The following is a 16,783-nucleotide window of genomic DNA, read 5'->3' as shown; positions in this document are numbered from 1 at the left end:
AATCATCTTGAGTCTTGGAGACAAAGTACTAAGACAAGTCTCGAAAGAGAAGATAGCAGCTTGAATTTGATCAAAACTAGAAGGTTTGTACATGACCAAATTTTTAATAAATCATCTTTATCTTAAACAAGCCTTATACTCATTCAAGGTGCAAGAAAATAGAACCGTGAAATCTCAATTGGATGTCTTCAATAAACTGATTCTTGATCTAGAAAATATAGATGTGACTATTGATGACGAAGATCAAGCCCTCTTACTATTATGTGCTTTACCAAAGTCTTTCTCTCATTTTAAAGAAACTCTCTTATATGGGAGAGAATCTTTGTCCCTGGTAGAGGTTCAATTAGCCCTGAACTCAAAGGAATTGAATGAAAGAAATGAGCAAAAGGCTTCTATGAGTGATGAAGGTTTAATAGTCCGAGGAAAATGAACCAAGAAAGACAACCATCTTGAGAAGAAGAAATCAAAGCCGCAATCTGGAAATAGTTGAAATGTGCCTAATATAAGATGTTACCACTGCAAAAAGGAAGGTCACACTTGAAGATTTTGTCCAAAAAGGCGAATGGTTACAATTCTCATAGATCAAAGGAAGGAGGAAATGCAGTGATAGTCCAAGATGGTTATGAATTTGTAGAAGCTTTAATGGTAGGCCCTGGGAAATCTAATGGAGAATGGATTATGGATTCTAGGTGTTCGTTCCATATGACACCAAATAAGCCCTAGTATGTATGGAGAATGGATTATGAATTTTCCACTTCTACTCGATGTGGAACTTCACCTCACACTTGTACTCCACCATAATTTAATAGCATAATATAATTAGTCACCAATATGAAGACATTTAGGCATGTACTTTGTTACTTTAGAGGTTATTTGTTAGATCCCCATAATGATATATCATAAGTGTACATGAAGTGTTACAACAATTCCATGAAAATATGTGAAACAAGCCAAAATAGGCGCATTAGCTAACCATGTAGAAATTTTAGCTCAACATGAGGAAAAATGATACCGACAATCACATGTGAAGACAATGTTACATGTATTACTCAGTTGAAAGAATGATACATCAAAGGAGATCAAATAAAGCATGTTTTACCAAAGTTCTTTTTCACCCATGATCTCTAAAAGAATGATGATATAAATGTTCAGAAGACTTTTGAGCAATTGGTTAACAAGATTGAACTTCATCGTCTTAAAGATAATTGTCCACATGAGAGGAGAAATAATATGTTATGTACTCTTTTTTCCTTAGCCACAGTTTTATCCAATTGGGTTTTGCTGACAAAGTTTTTAATGAGACAAATGATTACGTATTGAAAAATGATGTACTCTTTTTTCTTCACTAGCTTTTTATCCCATAGGATTTTTCCTAATAAGATTTTAATGAGACACATTCTGAGATAATGGACATCCAAAGGGGAGTGATATGAATAATCTCTTATGGATGTCATTATCTTCCTTTATCTTTATTTGTATTTATCTATTGTAACTCTTCAATTACCTCTTGCATCTATAAATAGGCTATTGCTCTTGGAATGAATACAAACAATAATCATTCTCTTTAAACCCACATTCTCTACTTTCTCTCTATTTTCTCATAGTCATATTGAATTTAACAAATCAAATGTTATTAGCAAAGAAATAATCAAACTAATGAAGAAAAAGTTCCAACTTCCAAGTTAATTTATATAAGCAATAAAATTTAGGGTAATTGAGTATTTTTTTTTACTCTAAAATAATCAAAAATACAAATTATTAGTTCATTACTAACATCTCTTGTATCACATTTTTTATACTATAATATTATTGAAAACTATAAAATCATAAGTAGAAACATATAAAATAAAGATTAACACTAATGTAAATTTATGATCTCAATAAATTCAAGTTAATAATAAAAATTAGAGTTTTCAAAATGGTCCAACATGATGAATATGCTTGTTTGGATGAGTCAAAGAAAAGATGACCTAAAGAGAAACAAATCAATCTCGATTGATCCACTTTAGCATAGCTAAAAAATTATAAGCCCAGAATGAATCAGACATATTTTAATCTGACATTAATTTAATTTATATAATTTAAAAAAAAAAAAGCAAAATAACACGATTCATGTCGACTTAACTCACCAACAAGCTAGATTGAGCCAAAAAAGTACAACCTATATAGAATACGGGTAAGATTGGGCTAGAGAAGCTTTTCCGATGATCAAGGGAGTATATGTGCTTAGGTATAATTGGAATGAAAAATTAAAAGAGGAGGGTATTAGTAGGAAGGGAGAGTCCATATAACAATTGTATAAAAGAATATGTTGTTAGCCTAGGTGTTGGAATGGACCGTGGATGTAGAGGATTGGACAATATTAGGCTAGGCCCAATGGAAGTGTGTGGTGGAAGCATCATGAGGAATTTCTTCATGCACCTCCTTTTTTGCTTCCTGTACCAAAAAAGACAAAAATAACCTTTTGTTACCTTTACTTCCCTCTCTCACTCATATGCTTCAGCATCTTCAATGTCCCCATAGAAACCCTCACCAACACATCCCCTCTAAACACTCCCTAATCCGCACACACGTGTCGCCTAGACCCCCTTGCACACTCTACAGCCACCCACCATCACATTGTGTCGCACGCCTTTATCCCACCTTTGCATTGTGTGCATGCTCCACCTCTCCACCACCATGCCAAGTGCACCACCTCTTCTACCACCATCAACAATAGGATTGCAGTGAGGCTGGGCAAGGAAGGCGACAATGATGGAGTTGGAGGGGCGACTGGGCAAGAAATATTATAACATAGAGAAAATGATTGTTAGGAGTGAGTGAATGAATGAAATGCATAACCTAAATGTGCATTGTATTTTTACCTACTCTAGTTATGTCGAGGTTGGGCGTCCAACATTTTTCCGCCTTATTCTAGAATTTTTATTCTGGAAGAGTACCCTATTCTAGTATATAATTTTTCATATTTAGAAATACCTATTTCAAAATAAGTTTTGACTTTATTTATTTTATTCCAAAGTAACTATTCTAAAAATAAAAATACTATTATAGAATATCTAATTCAAAATGACTTTTATGGAATAAAGTCATCTTGGAGAATGATCATTTTAGAATAGAGGTGCTTGAGTAAAGAGATATTTTGTCTTTGTAGTCCTTTGGGGGTGCAGGAAACAAAAAAAGAATGCAAAACTTCAACTTAATTCAATCCTACAAAATCCAAACTCTTTCCCACTTATATATAATTTATCTGAATTGGATGGGACTTTTAATACACCCCTACCTGTGTCTCCACGGCACAACCCTCTCCCTCCTTACATGGCCACTCCTCAAATCCCGAAATTTCGAAGAAGCAGAGCAACTCATGCACACCCACACCCACTCCTCGATGTGGGACTCCCTCATCCAAGGCCTCCACGACCCCGAGAAAGCACTCTCTGTTCTGCAACGCTGCGTAAAAGACCGTGGTGTGGTTCCTTCTTCTTCCACTTTTTCTTTAGTGGTTCACAAATTGAGCTCGAAGGGCTTGATGGGTAGGGCCATTGAGGCGCTGGAGTTGATGGCTGGTGATGGAGTTAGGTACTCTTTTGATGATTTTGACTGTAGTTCTGTGATTTCGGGGTTTTGTAGGATTGGAAAACCGGAACTTGCGTTGGGGTTTTTCAAGAATGTTACGGAGTGTGGTAGGTTGAGGCCAAATGTGGTGACTTGCACTGCTCTTGTGGCGGCTCTTTGTAAGATGGGGAGGGTTGGTGAGGTTTGTGGTTTGGTGCAGTGGATGGAGAAGGAAGGGTTGGGATTGGATGTTATTTTGTATAGTGCTTGGGCTTGTGGGTATGTTGAGGAGAGGGTTTTAGGGGAGGTTTTTGGGAGGATGAGGGAGATGGTGGGGAAGGGAGGTCATGATTTTGTGAGCTATACTGTGCTTGTGGGTGGGTTTTCCAAGCTTGGTGATGTGGAAAAGTCGTTTACTTTCTTGGCCAAGATGATAAAAGAAGGGCATAGACCTAATAAGGTTACTTATAGTGCAATCATGTCTGCTTATTGTAAGAAGCGTAAGTTGGAGGAAGCATTTGATGTTTTTGAGAGCATGGAAGGTTTGGGAATTGTGCGGGATGAATATGTGTTTGTGATTTTGATTGACGGGTTTGGGAGGAGAGGGGATTTCGATAAGGTGTTTTGTCTGTTTGATGAGATGGAGAGGAGTGGGATTGGTCCCAGTGTTGTTGCATACAATGCTGTTATGAATGGTTTGTGCAAGCACAGGCGGACGTCCGGGGCGGACAAGTTATCGAAAAATGTCGCTGTGGATGTGATTACGTACAGCACGTTGCTGCATGGATATACAGAAGAGAAGAACATTCCGGGGATTTTGCAAACAAAGAGGCAACTGGAAGAATCTGGAATTTCTATGGATGTTGTGATGTGCTGATCAAAGCCCTGTTTATGATGGGGGCATTTGAAGATGTTTATGCACTTTACAAAGGAATGCCTGAAATGGATCTGGTTCCGAATTCTGTGACTTACTGCACAATGATTGATGGGTATTGCAAGGTAGGTAGAATTGACGAGGCACTTGAGGTATTTGATGAATTTAGAAAGACTTCAATCTTGTCACTTGCGTGCTACAATACCATTATTAATGGCCTTTGCAAGAATGGTATGACAGAAATGGCCATTGAGGCTTTGCTTGAACTCAATCATGAAGGTCTTGAGTTGGATCCAGGTACATTTAGGATGTTAATGAAGACAATTTTTGAAGAAAACAATACAAAAGAGGCTGTAGATTTAATTTACAGAATGGAAGGTTTGGGACCAGACATATATAGTGCAGTATGTAATGATTTCATCTTTTTTTTTTATGTCAAAGAGGATTACTTGATGATGCAAATCATATGTGGATGATGATGAAAAAGAAAGGCCTATATGTCACATGCAATTCTTATTATTCGATTTTGAGAGGGCATCTTAATAATAAGAATAGGGAGCAAATTTTGCCTCTTTTGAATTGCTTTCTGAAAGATTATGGTCTAGAACCAATGGTACACACAATAATTGCATGCTACCTCTGTCTGAAAGATGTCAATAGTGCCCTTATATTTCTTGGAAAACTGTGAATAATTCTTCAACAGTCACTTTTCTTGCCTCTACTCTCAAGATTTTCATAAAGGAGAGTAGAGCTTTAGATGCATATAGGCTTGTCACAGAGACTCAAGATCATTTACCAGTCATGTATGCTGATTGATGGCTTGTGCAAGGGGGGATATCTCAATAAAGCATTGGATCTTTGTGCACTTGTTGAAAAGAAGGGGATGAATTTGAACATAGTCGTATATAATTCAATAATAAATGGATTGTGCCATGAGGGACGTCTTATTGAAACATTTCGGCTATTATTCATTAGAGAAACTTAATTTGGTACCGTCTGAAATAACTTTTGCTACAGTTATTTATGCTCTATGTAGGGAGGGATTTTTGTTAGATGCAGAGCATGTTTATAGGAAAATGGTCCTCAAGGGCTTTCAGCCAAAAGCACAAGTTTACAATTCATTACTTGATGGAATTTCTAAGTTTGGTCAACTAGAAAAGGCATTTGAGCTTCTAAATGATATGGAGACAAAATATATTGAGCCTGACAGTCTGACTATTAGTGCTGTAATTAATTGTTATTGCCAAAAGGGCAACATGCATGGAGCTCTTGAATTCTATTATAAGTTCAAGAGGAAGGATATGTCACCTGATTTTTTTGGGTTCTTGTATTTGATAAGAGGTCTATGTACCAAGGGAAGGATGGAAGAAGCCAGGAGTGTCTTGAGAGAAATGCTCCAGTCCAAGAATGTGGTAGAGTTAATTAACACAGTCAACAAGGAGGTTGATACTGAATCAATAAGTGATTTCCTTGCCACTTTGTGTGAGCAAGGAAGGGTTCAAGAGGCTGTTACAGTTCTCAATCAAATTGCATGCCTACTTTTTCCTGTTCAAAGGTTGTCCACTTATTATCAAGGATTCCATAAACAACAGAAGATTTATGAATGGAAGGATTTTGGTTCAATATCTTCAAGCATTCTACCTTCCTCTTGCCAAAGTAGTTTGAATCTTGGATCTTGCGATGACAAAGATGTTAGGAATCTTATAACAAGTAATGGTGGTTATATGACAAGATCCCAGCTGCATGGCTTTGACTTCTATTATTCTAGAATGGCCCCACTTTGTGCCAAAGGGGAACTGCAGAAAGCTAATCAATCAGCAAAAGAATTTCTTTCTGACCTGACAGAGTCTATGAACTGAACATGTGGGATAGAAATGTAGAATTCTTTTTATTTTAGGAACTACTCTCCCAGTAGTGCCAGCAAATAGAGCACATGGATGACTGATGACACCTGCAGGTACATAATTGTTCAATATATATAGTTATGCTTCTAAAGTTTATATACATGTATAATGGTTTACCATTCTTATGGTACTCAAACTTGATATAATGAAACAGGTCAAATTGAAATCGAGCTTTAATATATTACCTGAAGGATTAATGTCACTCTTTAGTTATTATATAAATTTAAGACTTTTTTGTTAGACAATTTTGGCATGGCATCCATTTGAATTTTCATTTTTTTTTTATCAAATCTATTGCCTTTTGCATCACTAAATTTATTCTGTGTAAGTGCCTATAATTGTTGGCTTGTGTGCTTTTATTCTTTGCCTTTCAATTTTATTTGGTTAATCTGGATGTGCTCTGCTGTTCCCAGTCCTCACTGTTGGGAGATATTGGGGTTAATTAGTCTTATTGTCCAATGGCTTGGGCTTATTAGTAGTACTAGCACAGGCTCTAAGTTTATTTGTAAATAGGGGTATTAGTTTATGGTATTGCAAAAGTGATTTCCTAACCCTCTGTCTGGTTGCTTCACTGACCGACTGAAAAGGACAAATGCTTAAAATGAAGGGGACAAACTAGCCTAAAATATATTGTATAAATAATGATAATTTGTGATTTTTAACCTTATCATAAAATTTTGTTCCAAGCACAAGACAGCAAAAGCTCATTCAAGGTATTGTTTTCATTTGACATTTCCATTTTGTTTCTGATAATTGCACCATGGTTTGGAGTCACAGGACTGAATCCTGAGTCAGTAGTTAATGCTATATCAGAAGGCTGATGAGATTGGGAACTATGATATCCATAGTGGAGAATTCAAGTTATTGGTCAAAGGGACAGCAACAGAAGTAGGAACAGAATCATCTCAAATGCTGGATCATGTATAAAAGGCAGTTATATAATATGGACCATAAGCAGCTTGTTTGCCTTTTGGCTCCAATACATAACTAGTGCCTGTCATTGCTAAACTTTACTCTTCTGTCTGTACTTTCACCTATAAACTATCAAGGAACCTGTTGGACTCAACACTGAGCCATTATAAGGTCTGCTAATAGAAATGGTAAATGTGCGTAAACTTTACTCTTTTTTTTTAATTTGGGTTTGTTGCTTAAATTATAATTGTTGCCCGGAAAGGACTTCAGTTACAGACTACAGCAATAATTCTGGTGAACACATCATGAAGATATAATCGGACCTTTATTTTTCTGTATTTATTCCTTTTCAAACATTAGTGTGGTTTCCCCTGCAACAAACCATTCAATGTTTTTTTTATAATATTTTTCAGTTTATTAATCTATATATACTTACTGTACCAAAAATAGACTATATATACTTACAATAAGTGATGCAATTTGTTTCATACTTTATTTGTTTTCTGTTAAATGTGGTTTTCATCTAGTGGTGATATGTGCCGTGGTTAAAATAGGGCTTCTATGCCAAAAAGTAAAAGAACTAACGGAATATTTTTCTTAGGCTCTACATGAGAAGACTGTAATACTTTTCTTTAGCTAATTGTGTAAAGTAATTTTTTTAGCAAAAGACAACTGCCTGTTTGTGATAGTGTCATGATTGCATTTTCTTTCCAACTGTTATTTATTTGACACCTTTTTTTCCATACAATAAATGATATGGACTCAAGAATCGTAACATCCCCATAAAATAGGCTTTATTAAACATGAAAAAGAAATAAAATTTTATTGGTTAAGAAATGTAGAATAAGAAACCTGAATGCCTGGAAATATTACAGAAGACACATTATGAACAAATCATCCGGCCTTCTTTTTTCATTCCATAAACTTAAATTTTTCATCTCTATGTTTTCTTTACAAATTGTGAATTCATGGGGAAAATTTTAATCTGCATTTTGATGAGGGAAATGGCTGCTTTGAACTGTAATTTTTTCCTGATTTTTTTTTTTTGAAATCTAAGTGGATAGTCATTTCTCTCCATTGACTCTGACTATGTTGTTTCCAGTGCCTACTGAAATGTTATGCCTTTATTCTACCTTTCATTAACTTGAAGATTCTGATTTTGATTATACTTGATATACTTAGTGATTTCTAGTTATACGTTCTATATACTAGGTGATTTCTAGTTTTTTCATGTATTGGTTTAAAAACCCTGAATCTGGAGGGTTCTTGGCTTTGAGGAACTGAACATTTGGCCAAGATTATTATTATAATTAGTCATGGCTCGGTTTACCTTAGAAACTTGATTTGCTTGGGAGTTTTAACATAATTCTGATAATTTTGAACACTTGTAGGTCTTGGATGGTTGGATTATATATGGTTTCATTGTGATTGTTTTCAATTGGTTTGCAAGTTAGCACATTAACGTGCTATAAATGAATGGAAAATGGTTTCTTTCTTATATTGGATTATAAGAGCTGTTTTATCTTGATGTTTTTTTAAAACATGGACATTTTGATGAGCTAGACCTGTCACCTGTGAACTTCCATGGAGCAACTAACTTATAATTTTCTAAAGCAACACTTGAACAATGGTTGTGTTGTGTTGATGACAAACTTTTGACAATTGATTTAGACTCTGGCCAATTTTATATTTTTTGCCCTTGAAATTACTTAATAAGTGGCAACATGAATTTTTTACTAAACGCTATATAGGCCAAACACATTTGCAATAGAATGGCTTTCTGTAACTTCCAAGAGTAGAGTAAGCGTGTTACAAGAATGCTAGTGAATCATCTATTGTGTTGAACATTATTTTGTATATTTTGTAGCATTTATGTCATCTGTGATTGGTTCTTCTGCTGTTATAATTTACTGCCCTTGGTATACATATAGGTTGGCTGCTGTCACAATACTCAGAATACAAGAGCTGTCATAATGTTGTCTTTCAAGAGGAATGGCGATGAATTGCATGCTGATTGCTGCTTTAGGCTTGAATTCACCAAAGTGTCCCCTGTTTATGGTTATTAAATGTAAGTATTTTTTTTATTCATGTTGAAATAAGTTGATTGAGTTGGATTTTTTGTTCCTTCTGGCATTTCCTTCTTTCTACCCCTCTTTTGAGCTGAAGGATGGTTGACTTTGAAGCATTAAACTTTTACCTTAGTCTCTCTGGCTTTCGTAGATCTTGATTTTTTTTCCACTAGGTTGAGGACTCATCTCCAAGAAGTATTTCTCTACTGGGTAGTTGCATGCAATTGCAAATGGGCTGTGTCATGAACTTGTGACAAAGATGGTTGGACTATGGAAAAAGCAGGAGGAATTAGGCATTGAAAGATGCCTGTCTGGAAAAAAACATCTGGAGGGAAGATGATCAGAGTCACACACCAAACTCCCCAATACCTTGGAAGATGATCAGAGCCACCTCCAGAGGGAATGATCAATGCAAATTTTGATGCCTCGATAAAGATTGGTAAAGGGATGGGGTTCGGCCTTGTGTTCCGCAATCATAAGGGTGAGGTCCTTGCATCTGCAACTCGCTTGGAAGATCAGTGCTATAGCCCCCAGATTGCAGAGTACCTAGCTTTCAAATGGAGTATCCAGATGGCGAACCAACTTCTGCTGCAGAATGTCTTTTTTGAAACTGACTGCAGGGAGATTGCAAGTGCTTGGAGGAATGCTAGCCAAAGGATTGTACATATCTAGATGCAATTTTGCAGGATTGTAGAGACATGACAACACATATAGACACTGTTGCTTTGGTACATACAAAGAAGATAGGAAACATTGTTGCTGATTCTTTAGCTTAGTTAGCCTTTGTTTTGGTTGATCAAGTCTGGGTGGAGGATGCTCCACCCCAACTTTCTTTTGATGTAGAATGTTGTGACGTGGGAGCCTTTTATAATGCTCTTGTGATCTTTCAATGAAATTCATAATTCTCATTTCAAAAAAGAAAAGAAAAGAAAAGATGTTTTTAGTTGGTGATTGAAAATAAATTTTATATAAGAATGTACTGATAAATAGTTCAAATTTCCTTCTCAGTCCAGTTACTTAAACTGCTCATATAATATTCACTTTGTTCTTTTTAACTGTATTATTTGGAATTCTCATGTGTTGAGACCATGCTTTGGTAGTTGTGGATTAAACGTTGATGGTGACAGTAATATTGGTGGTAAAAATGTAACCGGGATAGGAGACTAGGATAATCAGAAAGTGAACTAACATATGCAATCAATTAACAATATGTATAAGTTACAACTAAAACTAGTAAAAGATAGGTTGTTTCTTCTATAACTTCATGATTGAATGTTTCGTTTAGCAAACTTGAATTTTTCATTAAGTTGCTTACCACATAAGTTGAGATTGTCCATGCAAATTGACGTTGAAGCATGATTGACCATGGGTGTTTGACGTTGATCCAGACACATGCTTATTGTTTAACGTGTGAGACACTTCTTTTTTCTGTTTTCTAATTTCTTTCTCTTCATACCGAACTATTGTTAATCCCTTAATCTCGTGTCTAAATTTATTCATAAAGAACATAATAAATTGCATATTTTTGATATATGAAGGATGATCTCTGATAAGGATATCTAACTTGACATAAACACTCCAACAAGGTTAATAATGTCTAAAATATAAGATATGTGCATACCACATACAAACAGAGATTCTAATGAGATGAGATATGAGTAACATATAACAAAATATCTAAATTAATGATATATTTATTTATTTTAAACCAATCATCTATGTTTTTCTTATGATAACAAACTTTAGAAGAAATGAGAGACATTATTTTTGTTTATATTTTATACTATATTTTAAGCCTCAAAAGTTAAAAAATTAATAATTTTTTAATCATATCAATGTGTGTCTAACTGCATTGAAGTATTTTTTCAAGTGTTTAAATTGTGCAAAACTGTCGATTTAAGTATTTAAGTCAATAATTATTTTTCTTATAATTAAACGCCTAATAAGAAGTGTCGGACATTGAAAACGTGTCTCTCATGTCAACACTTTGAACATTAGATGTATTTAAAATAATTATAGCCATATATGTACTATGAGAGAGCAACACACTGTTGATTTCCTTATTAGTGTGCAAATTATGCTTCTGGACATGCTCTTATATTAATGCACGGAAATTGCATTTTGGAGAACAAGTTCTGTGATTTATGATTGCATCCATAATCATCAACCGCTAAGAAGTTCACAATCAATTCTTTGGAAGTAAACAAATTGATTAACTAGGTCATATCCCACGTTGTAGCTCTGCTGGGCTAGCAATCCAATAACTGAAGGACTAATTGTAGTGTTAAGGATGCTGGCTGGACTTACAGTCATGCAAAATATGTCATCGCGTTGACTAAAAAAGCTTCCTGTGTCCAAAGCCAAATCTGCTCCATCAACAAAATGGAATGTAACCACTGGAAACCCAACTAGATCTCTACTTATAATCCCATAATAACACAGCTTCCATGGAGCATTTTCAAATATAACTTGTCTAAAGGACCATTTAAGGAGATTTCTAACTTCATTGTATAGTAATTTATGCGCACTGTCAACTAGGTAGGTGATAGTGGTCCCTGAGTCAAGGATCACTCCACCTGTGCCATTCCTTTTCATCTCAAATGTTTCTAGAGCTATGTCAAGCCTTTTTTCCCCTACACTTATGCCTTCCATGGTGACATAATAAAAGCCATGGTACACTTCAAAAGGTGTGGAATAGCCTTCAAGATCTGCCCCTTCACCTAGTCTCAATTGGTTGTAATTGTAATATGGATCAGCCAGGTTGCCTATGCAGTAAGAGAACTTTCGGCCAATTTGTGTTGCCAAAGAGTTAGGTCCATTGTTTAGTCCTAGTATTCCATTGTACCCGGGATCCGAATTAAATCCGATGTTGTGACCACATCCAATTATTACATCAGATATCTGAGAGGTACCTTCATCAGTTGTCTCGAAGACAAGAATGTCGCGGCCAAATGTTCCTGAGGCAGAGGAGTTGTCCACATAAGAGATGGTGAAAGGAATAGGGTCACATTTACAGCCCTTGAAGCCACAGGGTGTTTTGCACAGTGGGGAAAAGGTGGAAGACATTGAGGGGTCAAAGAGTAGACCTAAATGGTTGTCACAGTTTGTGCAAGGGTTGCACATGATCCACAAGATGTCACTGCCAGTGTCCATAACTACTAGTTGTGGGATGGAGGGTTGGCCTATTGAGAGATTGACCAGTATGGTTCTGCCAGTTAAGGAGGGAGAAACACTAGCTGTGTAGTCATTATTATAGACCAAAGAACCTTCTATCCTCGCTTGTATGTAGGCTAAACGTGCAGCCGAGTGTTCGATATCGAGTTCCATTCGGTCTTTGGCTGTTTCATTTGGCTTGTAGTGGGGATGGTGAACTGAGCCAGGGTGAATGAGTTTGGAGACCAGTCTCCGAGGTTTAGCCGATGAAACCGTGCTAGTTGATGAGAAACAACATGTTGAGAAGGATAACAGCAAAAGAAGATGCAATGGTTTATATGCAAATGCCATTGAGTATTGACCTTCTTTGTTATTGTGTTTGCTGTTTTGAGTTTAGGTAGGTTGTAGATATATATTTCTTCCAAGACATTTAGGATAGAAATATATAGTGAGAAAGAAACCTGTATGCTTTAACACACATATATTGATTGACATGGTGGAAGGTATGATTTGTATATATACAAAAGAAAATTGATGGCAGGGAATAAAAAAGTATAGGGCCTTTAACCAAGCACATGAAAGTTGTATGATCTTGTTTACTAGGACAATCTTTACATTCTCTGCCAAGAATCAATCTAGAAAACGAGGAACAACTTGTGTTATGATTTGATAATCTTTATTTTGAGCAAATCAACCAAAGAAGATTTCCTCTCCTCTTAGTGCTCGTGATGTCACCATCACACCAATGTTGGAAGAAATGAAGGGAAAGAAATGGAGATCTTTTTCCATAACGATAGGAGTAACGATTTCGCATGTAAACACCTTTCATAAACTATCTTTTTCGTCTTCAATCATGTTGCAATATTTGTGAGAAGTCAGGTTTCATTTTTTTTTTTCATTTGGTATTTAGATCCATTGGTAAGAAAAAAAAATCTATGGTGAAACTGAAACTGAAGTTTGAACATGGCACATGGACCTCTTGAGACTTGAACACACAATTATTATTATTAATTAAATATTTGATAAGTGGTAGATGTACCCAGCGAAGTATGGAAGACGCTGGGAGTTTGTTGAGAGAAATGCTCCAGACAATAATGTGGCAGTTAAATAACATAATCAACAAGGAGGTGATACTGAAGTCAATAAGTGATTTCCTTGCCACTTTGTATGAGCAAGGAAGGGTTCAAGAAACTGTTTCAGTTCTCTAAGTAATTGATGTATGCTTTTTGATGTTTAAAGGTTGTCCACTGATAATCAAGGTTTCCACAAACAACAGAAGATTTATGAATGAAAGGATTTTTTGTTCAAGATCTTCAAGAGTTCCACCTTCCTCTTGCAAAAGTGGTTTGAATTTTGGACCTTGTGATGACAAAGATAAGATGTAAGCAATCTTACAACAAATAATGGTGGTTATATGACAACCATTATTGTTGTAAGACTTTGACTTCTATTATTGTAGAATTGCTGCTCTGTGTCAAGGGGAGCTAGATAAAGCAAATCAATCAGCGAAAAAAATGCATTCTGAGCTGTCAGAGTCTATGAATTGAACATGAGGGATAAAAAAGAAGAATTTTTTTTAGGAACTAGTCTCCCTGTGTTGTAGTAAAGAGAGCATGTGGATGAGAAGTGACACCTGCAGGTTAATTGTTCGTTATAATTAAGTTTCTAAGGTGTATATACATGTATAAATGCTTACCATTCCTTTAGTAATGAATCTTAATGTAATTAAACTGGTCAAACTAAAACGGCGCCTTAAAATATTACCTAAAGGATTGATGTCACCTTTTATTTATTATATAAATTAATAAATTCTTTGTTAGACAATTTTGGCATGGCTTCCATGTTCCTTACAATTTCCATTCTTTTATCAAATTTATTGCCTTCTGCAACACTAAGTTTATTTGGTTAATTTGGGTGTGGCTCTCCTGTTGTCACTCCCCACTGTTAGATTGGGGTTATTAGTTTTATTGTCCAAAGCTTGGGCTTTTACTAGTACTGAATCTATTTTAATTAGTAAATAGGGTTATTAATTTATGGTATTGCAAAAATTATTTGCTAACCCTCTGTCTTGTTGCTTTAATCATCGATCTGAAAGGGACAAATGACTAAAATGAAAGGGGGAACTAGCCTAAAATATACTGTACAAATAGTGATGATTTTGTGATTTTTAACTGTGATAAAGAATTGTTTCAAGGATGAGACAATGAAAGCTCATTCAAGGTATTGTTTACATTTGACATTTCCGTTTGTTTCTTCCAATTTTGTGCCATTGATTCAAGTCACAGGACTGAATCATGTCTTAGAAGTAAATGCTATATCTGGAGATTGATGAGAACTACGATATCCATAGTGGAGAATTCAAGCTATTGGTTAAAGGTATAGCAACAGAAGTAGGAACAGAATCATCTCAAATGTTGGATCATGTATGAAATCGCAGTTATATAATATGGATGATAAGCAGCTAGTTTGCCTTTTGGCTCCAATACATAATTACTACCTTTCATTGCTCAACTATGCTCTCCCGTCTGCACTTTAACCTATAAAGTTGCTATAAAGGAACCTGTTGGACTCAGCACTGAGCCATTAAAAAGTATGCATTCACGTTTTGATGTCTTCGAGGCTGGAAAACAAGAACTGATGGCCTTTGGTATGACTTTAGACATGTATTAGACACACTGTTCTCAAAGATTTATCTACGAAAAACGTAAGTCCTCCAGGATTTAACAGGCCCTTCCTGAACCAAAAACGTTATGTGTCTTTTTCTAATATTGACGTGAATCTTGTATCTAAGTTTGTTCATAAAGAACACTACATTGCATATTCTTGTTAAATTTTAAATAATTGTAGCCATTTATATGCTATGAGAGCAACGCGTTGCTGTTTATCTTGTTAGTGTACAAATTATGTTACAGGACTTGCTCTAATTTTGGAGATCAAAAGTTGTGATTTGTGAATGCATATATCCACAATCATCCACCACTAAGAAGTTCACAATCAATTCTTTGGAAGTAAACAAATTGATTAACCAGGTCATATCCCACACTGTAACTCTGTTGGGCTAACAATCCAATAAGGGAAGGCTTACTTTTAAGGTTAAGGCTACTGACTGGACCTACAGTCATGCAAAACACGTTATCATTGAGTTGATTAAAAAAGCTTCCCGAATCCAAAGCCAAATCTGCTCCATCAGCAAAATGGAATGTAACCACAGGAAATCCAACTAGATCTCTACTTATACTCCCATAAAAGCACTGCATCCATGGGGATTTTTCAATTGTAGTTTGTCTAAAGGACCAACCAAGGAGATTTCTAACTTCTTTGGATAGTAATCTATGAACACTATCAACTAGGAAGGTGATAGTGCTTCCTGTGTCAATGATGACTCCACCTGTTCTATTCTTTTTCATTTCAAAAGTTTCTGGAGCTATGTCAAGCCTTTTTTCCCCTACACTTATGCCTTCCATGGTGACATAATAAAATCCATTGTGCACTTCAAAAGGTGTGGAATAGCCTTCAAGATCTGCCCCTTCACCTAATATCAGTTGGTGATAATTGTAATATGGATCAGCCAGGTCGCCAATGCAGTATGAAAACTTTTGTCCGATTTTTGTTGCCAAAGAGTCAGGTCCATTGTTTAGTCCTAGTATTCCATTGTGCCCTGGATCTGTATCTTGTCCGATGTTGTGGCCACATCCAAATAGTACATCCGGTATCCGAGAGGTACCTTCATCAGTTGTCTCAAAGACAACCGTGTCACGGCCAAACATTCCTGAAGCAGTGGAGTTGTCTGCATAAGTGACGGTAAATGGAATAGGGTCACATCTACTACATCCCTTGAAGTCACAGGGTGTTTTGCATAGTGGGGAAAATGTGGAAGACATTGAGGGGTCAAAGAGTAGACCTAAATGATTGTCACAGTTTGTGCAAGGGGTGCACATGACCCACAAGATGTCACTGCCAGTGTCCATAACTACTAGTTGTGGTATGGGGGGTTGGCCTATTGAGATATTGGCCATTATGGTTCTACCAGTTAAGGAGGGAGAAACTCTAGCTTTGTACTCATTATTAGAGACCAAAGAACCTTCTATCCTTGCTTGTATATAAGCGAAACGTGCAGCCGAGTGTTGGATATCGAGCTCCATTCGGTCTTTGGCGGTTTCATTTGGCTTATAGTGGGGATGGTGAACTGAGCCAGGGTGAATGAGTTTGGAGACCAGTCTCTGAGGTTTAACAGATGAAATGGTGCTAGTTGATGAGAAACAACATGTTGATAAGGATAACAGCAAAAGAAGATGCAATGGTTCATGTGCAAATGTCAT

The 16,783-nt window shown here is 36.1% G+C and overlaps 2 protein-coding genes and 1 pseudogene across 2 annotated transcripts; 1 reads left to right on the top strand and 2 right to left on the bottom strand.

Moving 5' to 3' along the window:
* The first annotated feature begins 3,256 nt into the window (after positions 1-3,256).
* LOC100779852 (pentatricopeptide repeat-containing protein At5g57250, mitochondrial-like) lies at positions 3,257-10,206 on the top strand (annotated as a pseudogene).
* A 1,268-nt stretch (positions 10,207-11,474) lies between these two features.
* Positions 11,475-12,815, bottom strand: LOC100779317 (aspartic proteinase CDR1). The gene has a single exon (XM_003534848.5). It carries the CDS (start codon positions 12,813-12,815, stop codon positions 11,475-11,477), a length of 1,341 nt encoding a protein of 446 aa, XP_003534896.1.
* A 2,618-nt stretch (positions 12,816-15,433) lies between these two features.
* Positions 15,434-16,783, bottom strand: LOC100778792 (aspartic proteinase CDR1). The gene has a single exon (XM_003534847.4). The coding sequence runs from the start codon at positions 16,781-16,783 to the stop codon at positions 15,434-15,436; it is 1,350 nt and encodes a 449-aa protein (XP_003534895.1).

Source organism: Glycine max, chromosome 9 (assembly GCF_000004515.6).
Source record: "Glycine max cultivar Williams 82 chromosome 9, Glycine_max_v4.0, whole genome shotgun sequence".
NCBI lineage: Eukaryota > Viridiplantae > Streptophyta > Magnoliopsida > Fabales > Fabaceae > Glycine > Glycine max.
This window is presented reverse-complemented; position numbering and strand designations above follow the sequence as displayed.

What these genes read in the sequence shown, in the direction of transcription:
- LOC100779317 (XM_003534848.5), bottom strand. Translation starts at nt 12,815, where the DNA reads ATGGCATTTGCATATAAACCATTGCATCTTCTTTTGCTGTTATCCTTC.
- LOC100778792 (XM_003534847.4), bottom strand. Translation starts at nt 16,783, where the DNA reads ATGACATTTGCACATGAACCATTGCATCTTCTTTTGCTGTTATCCTTA.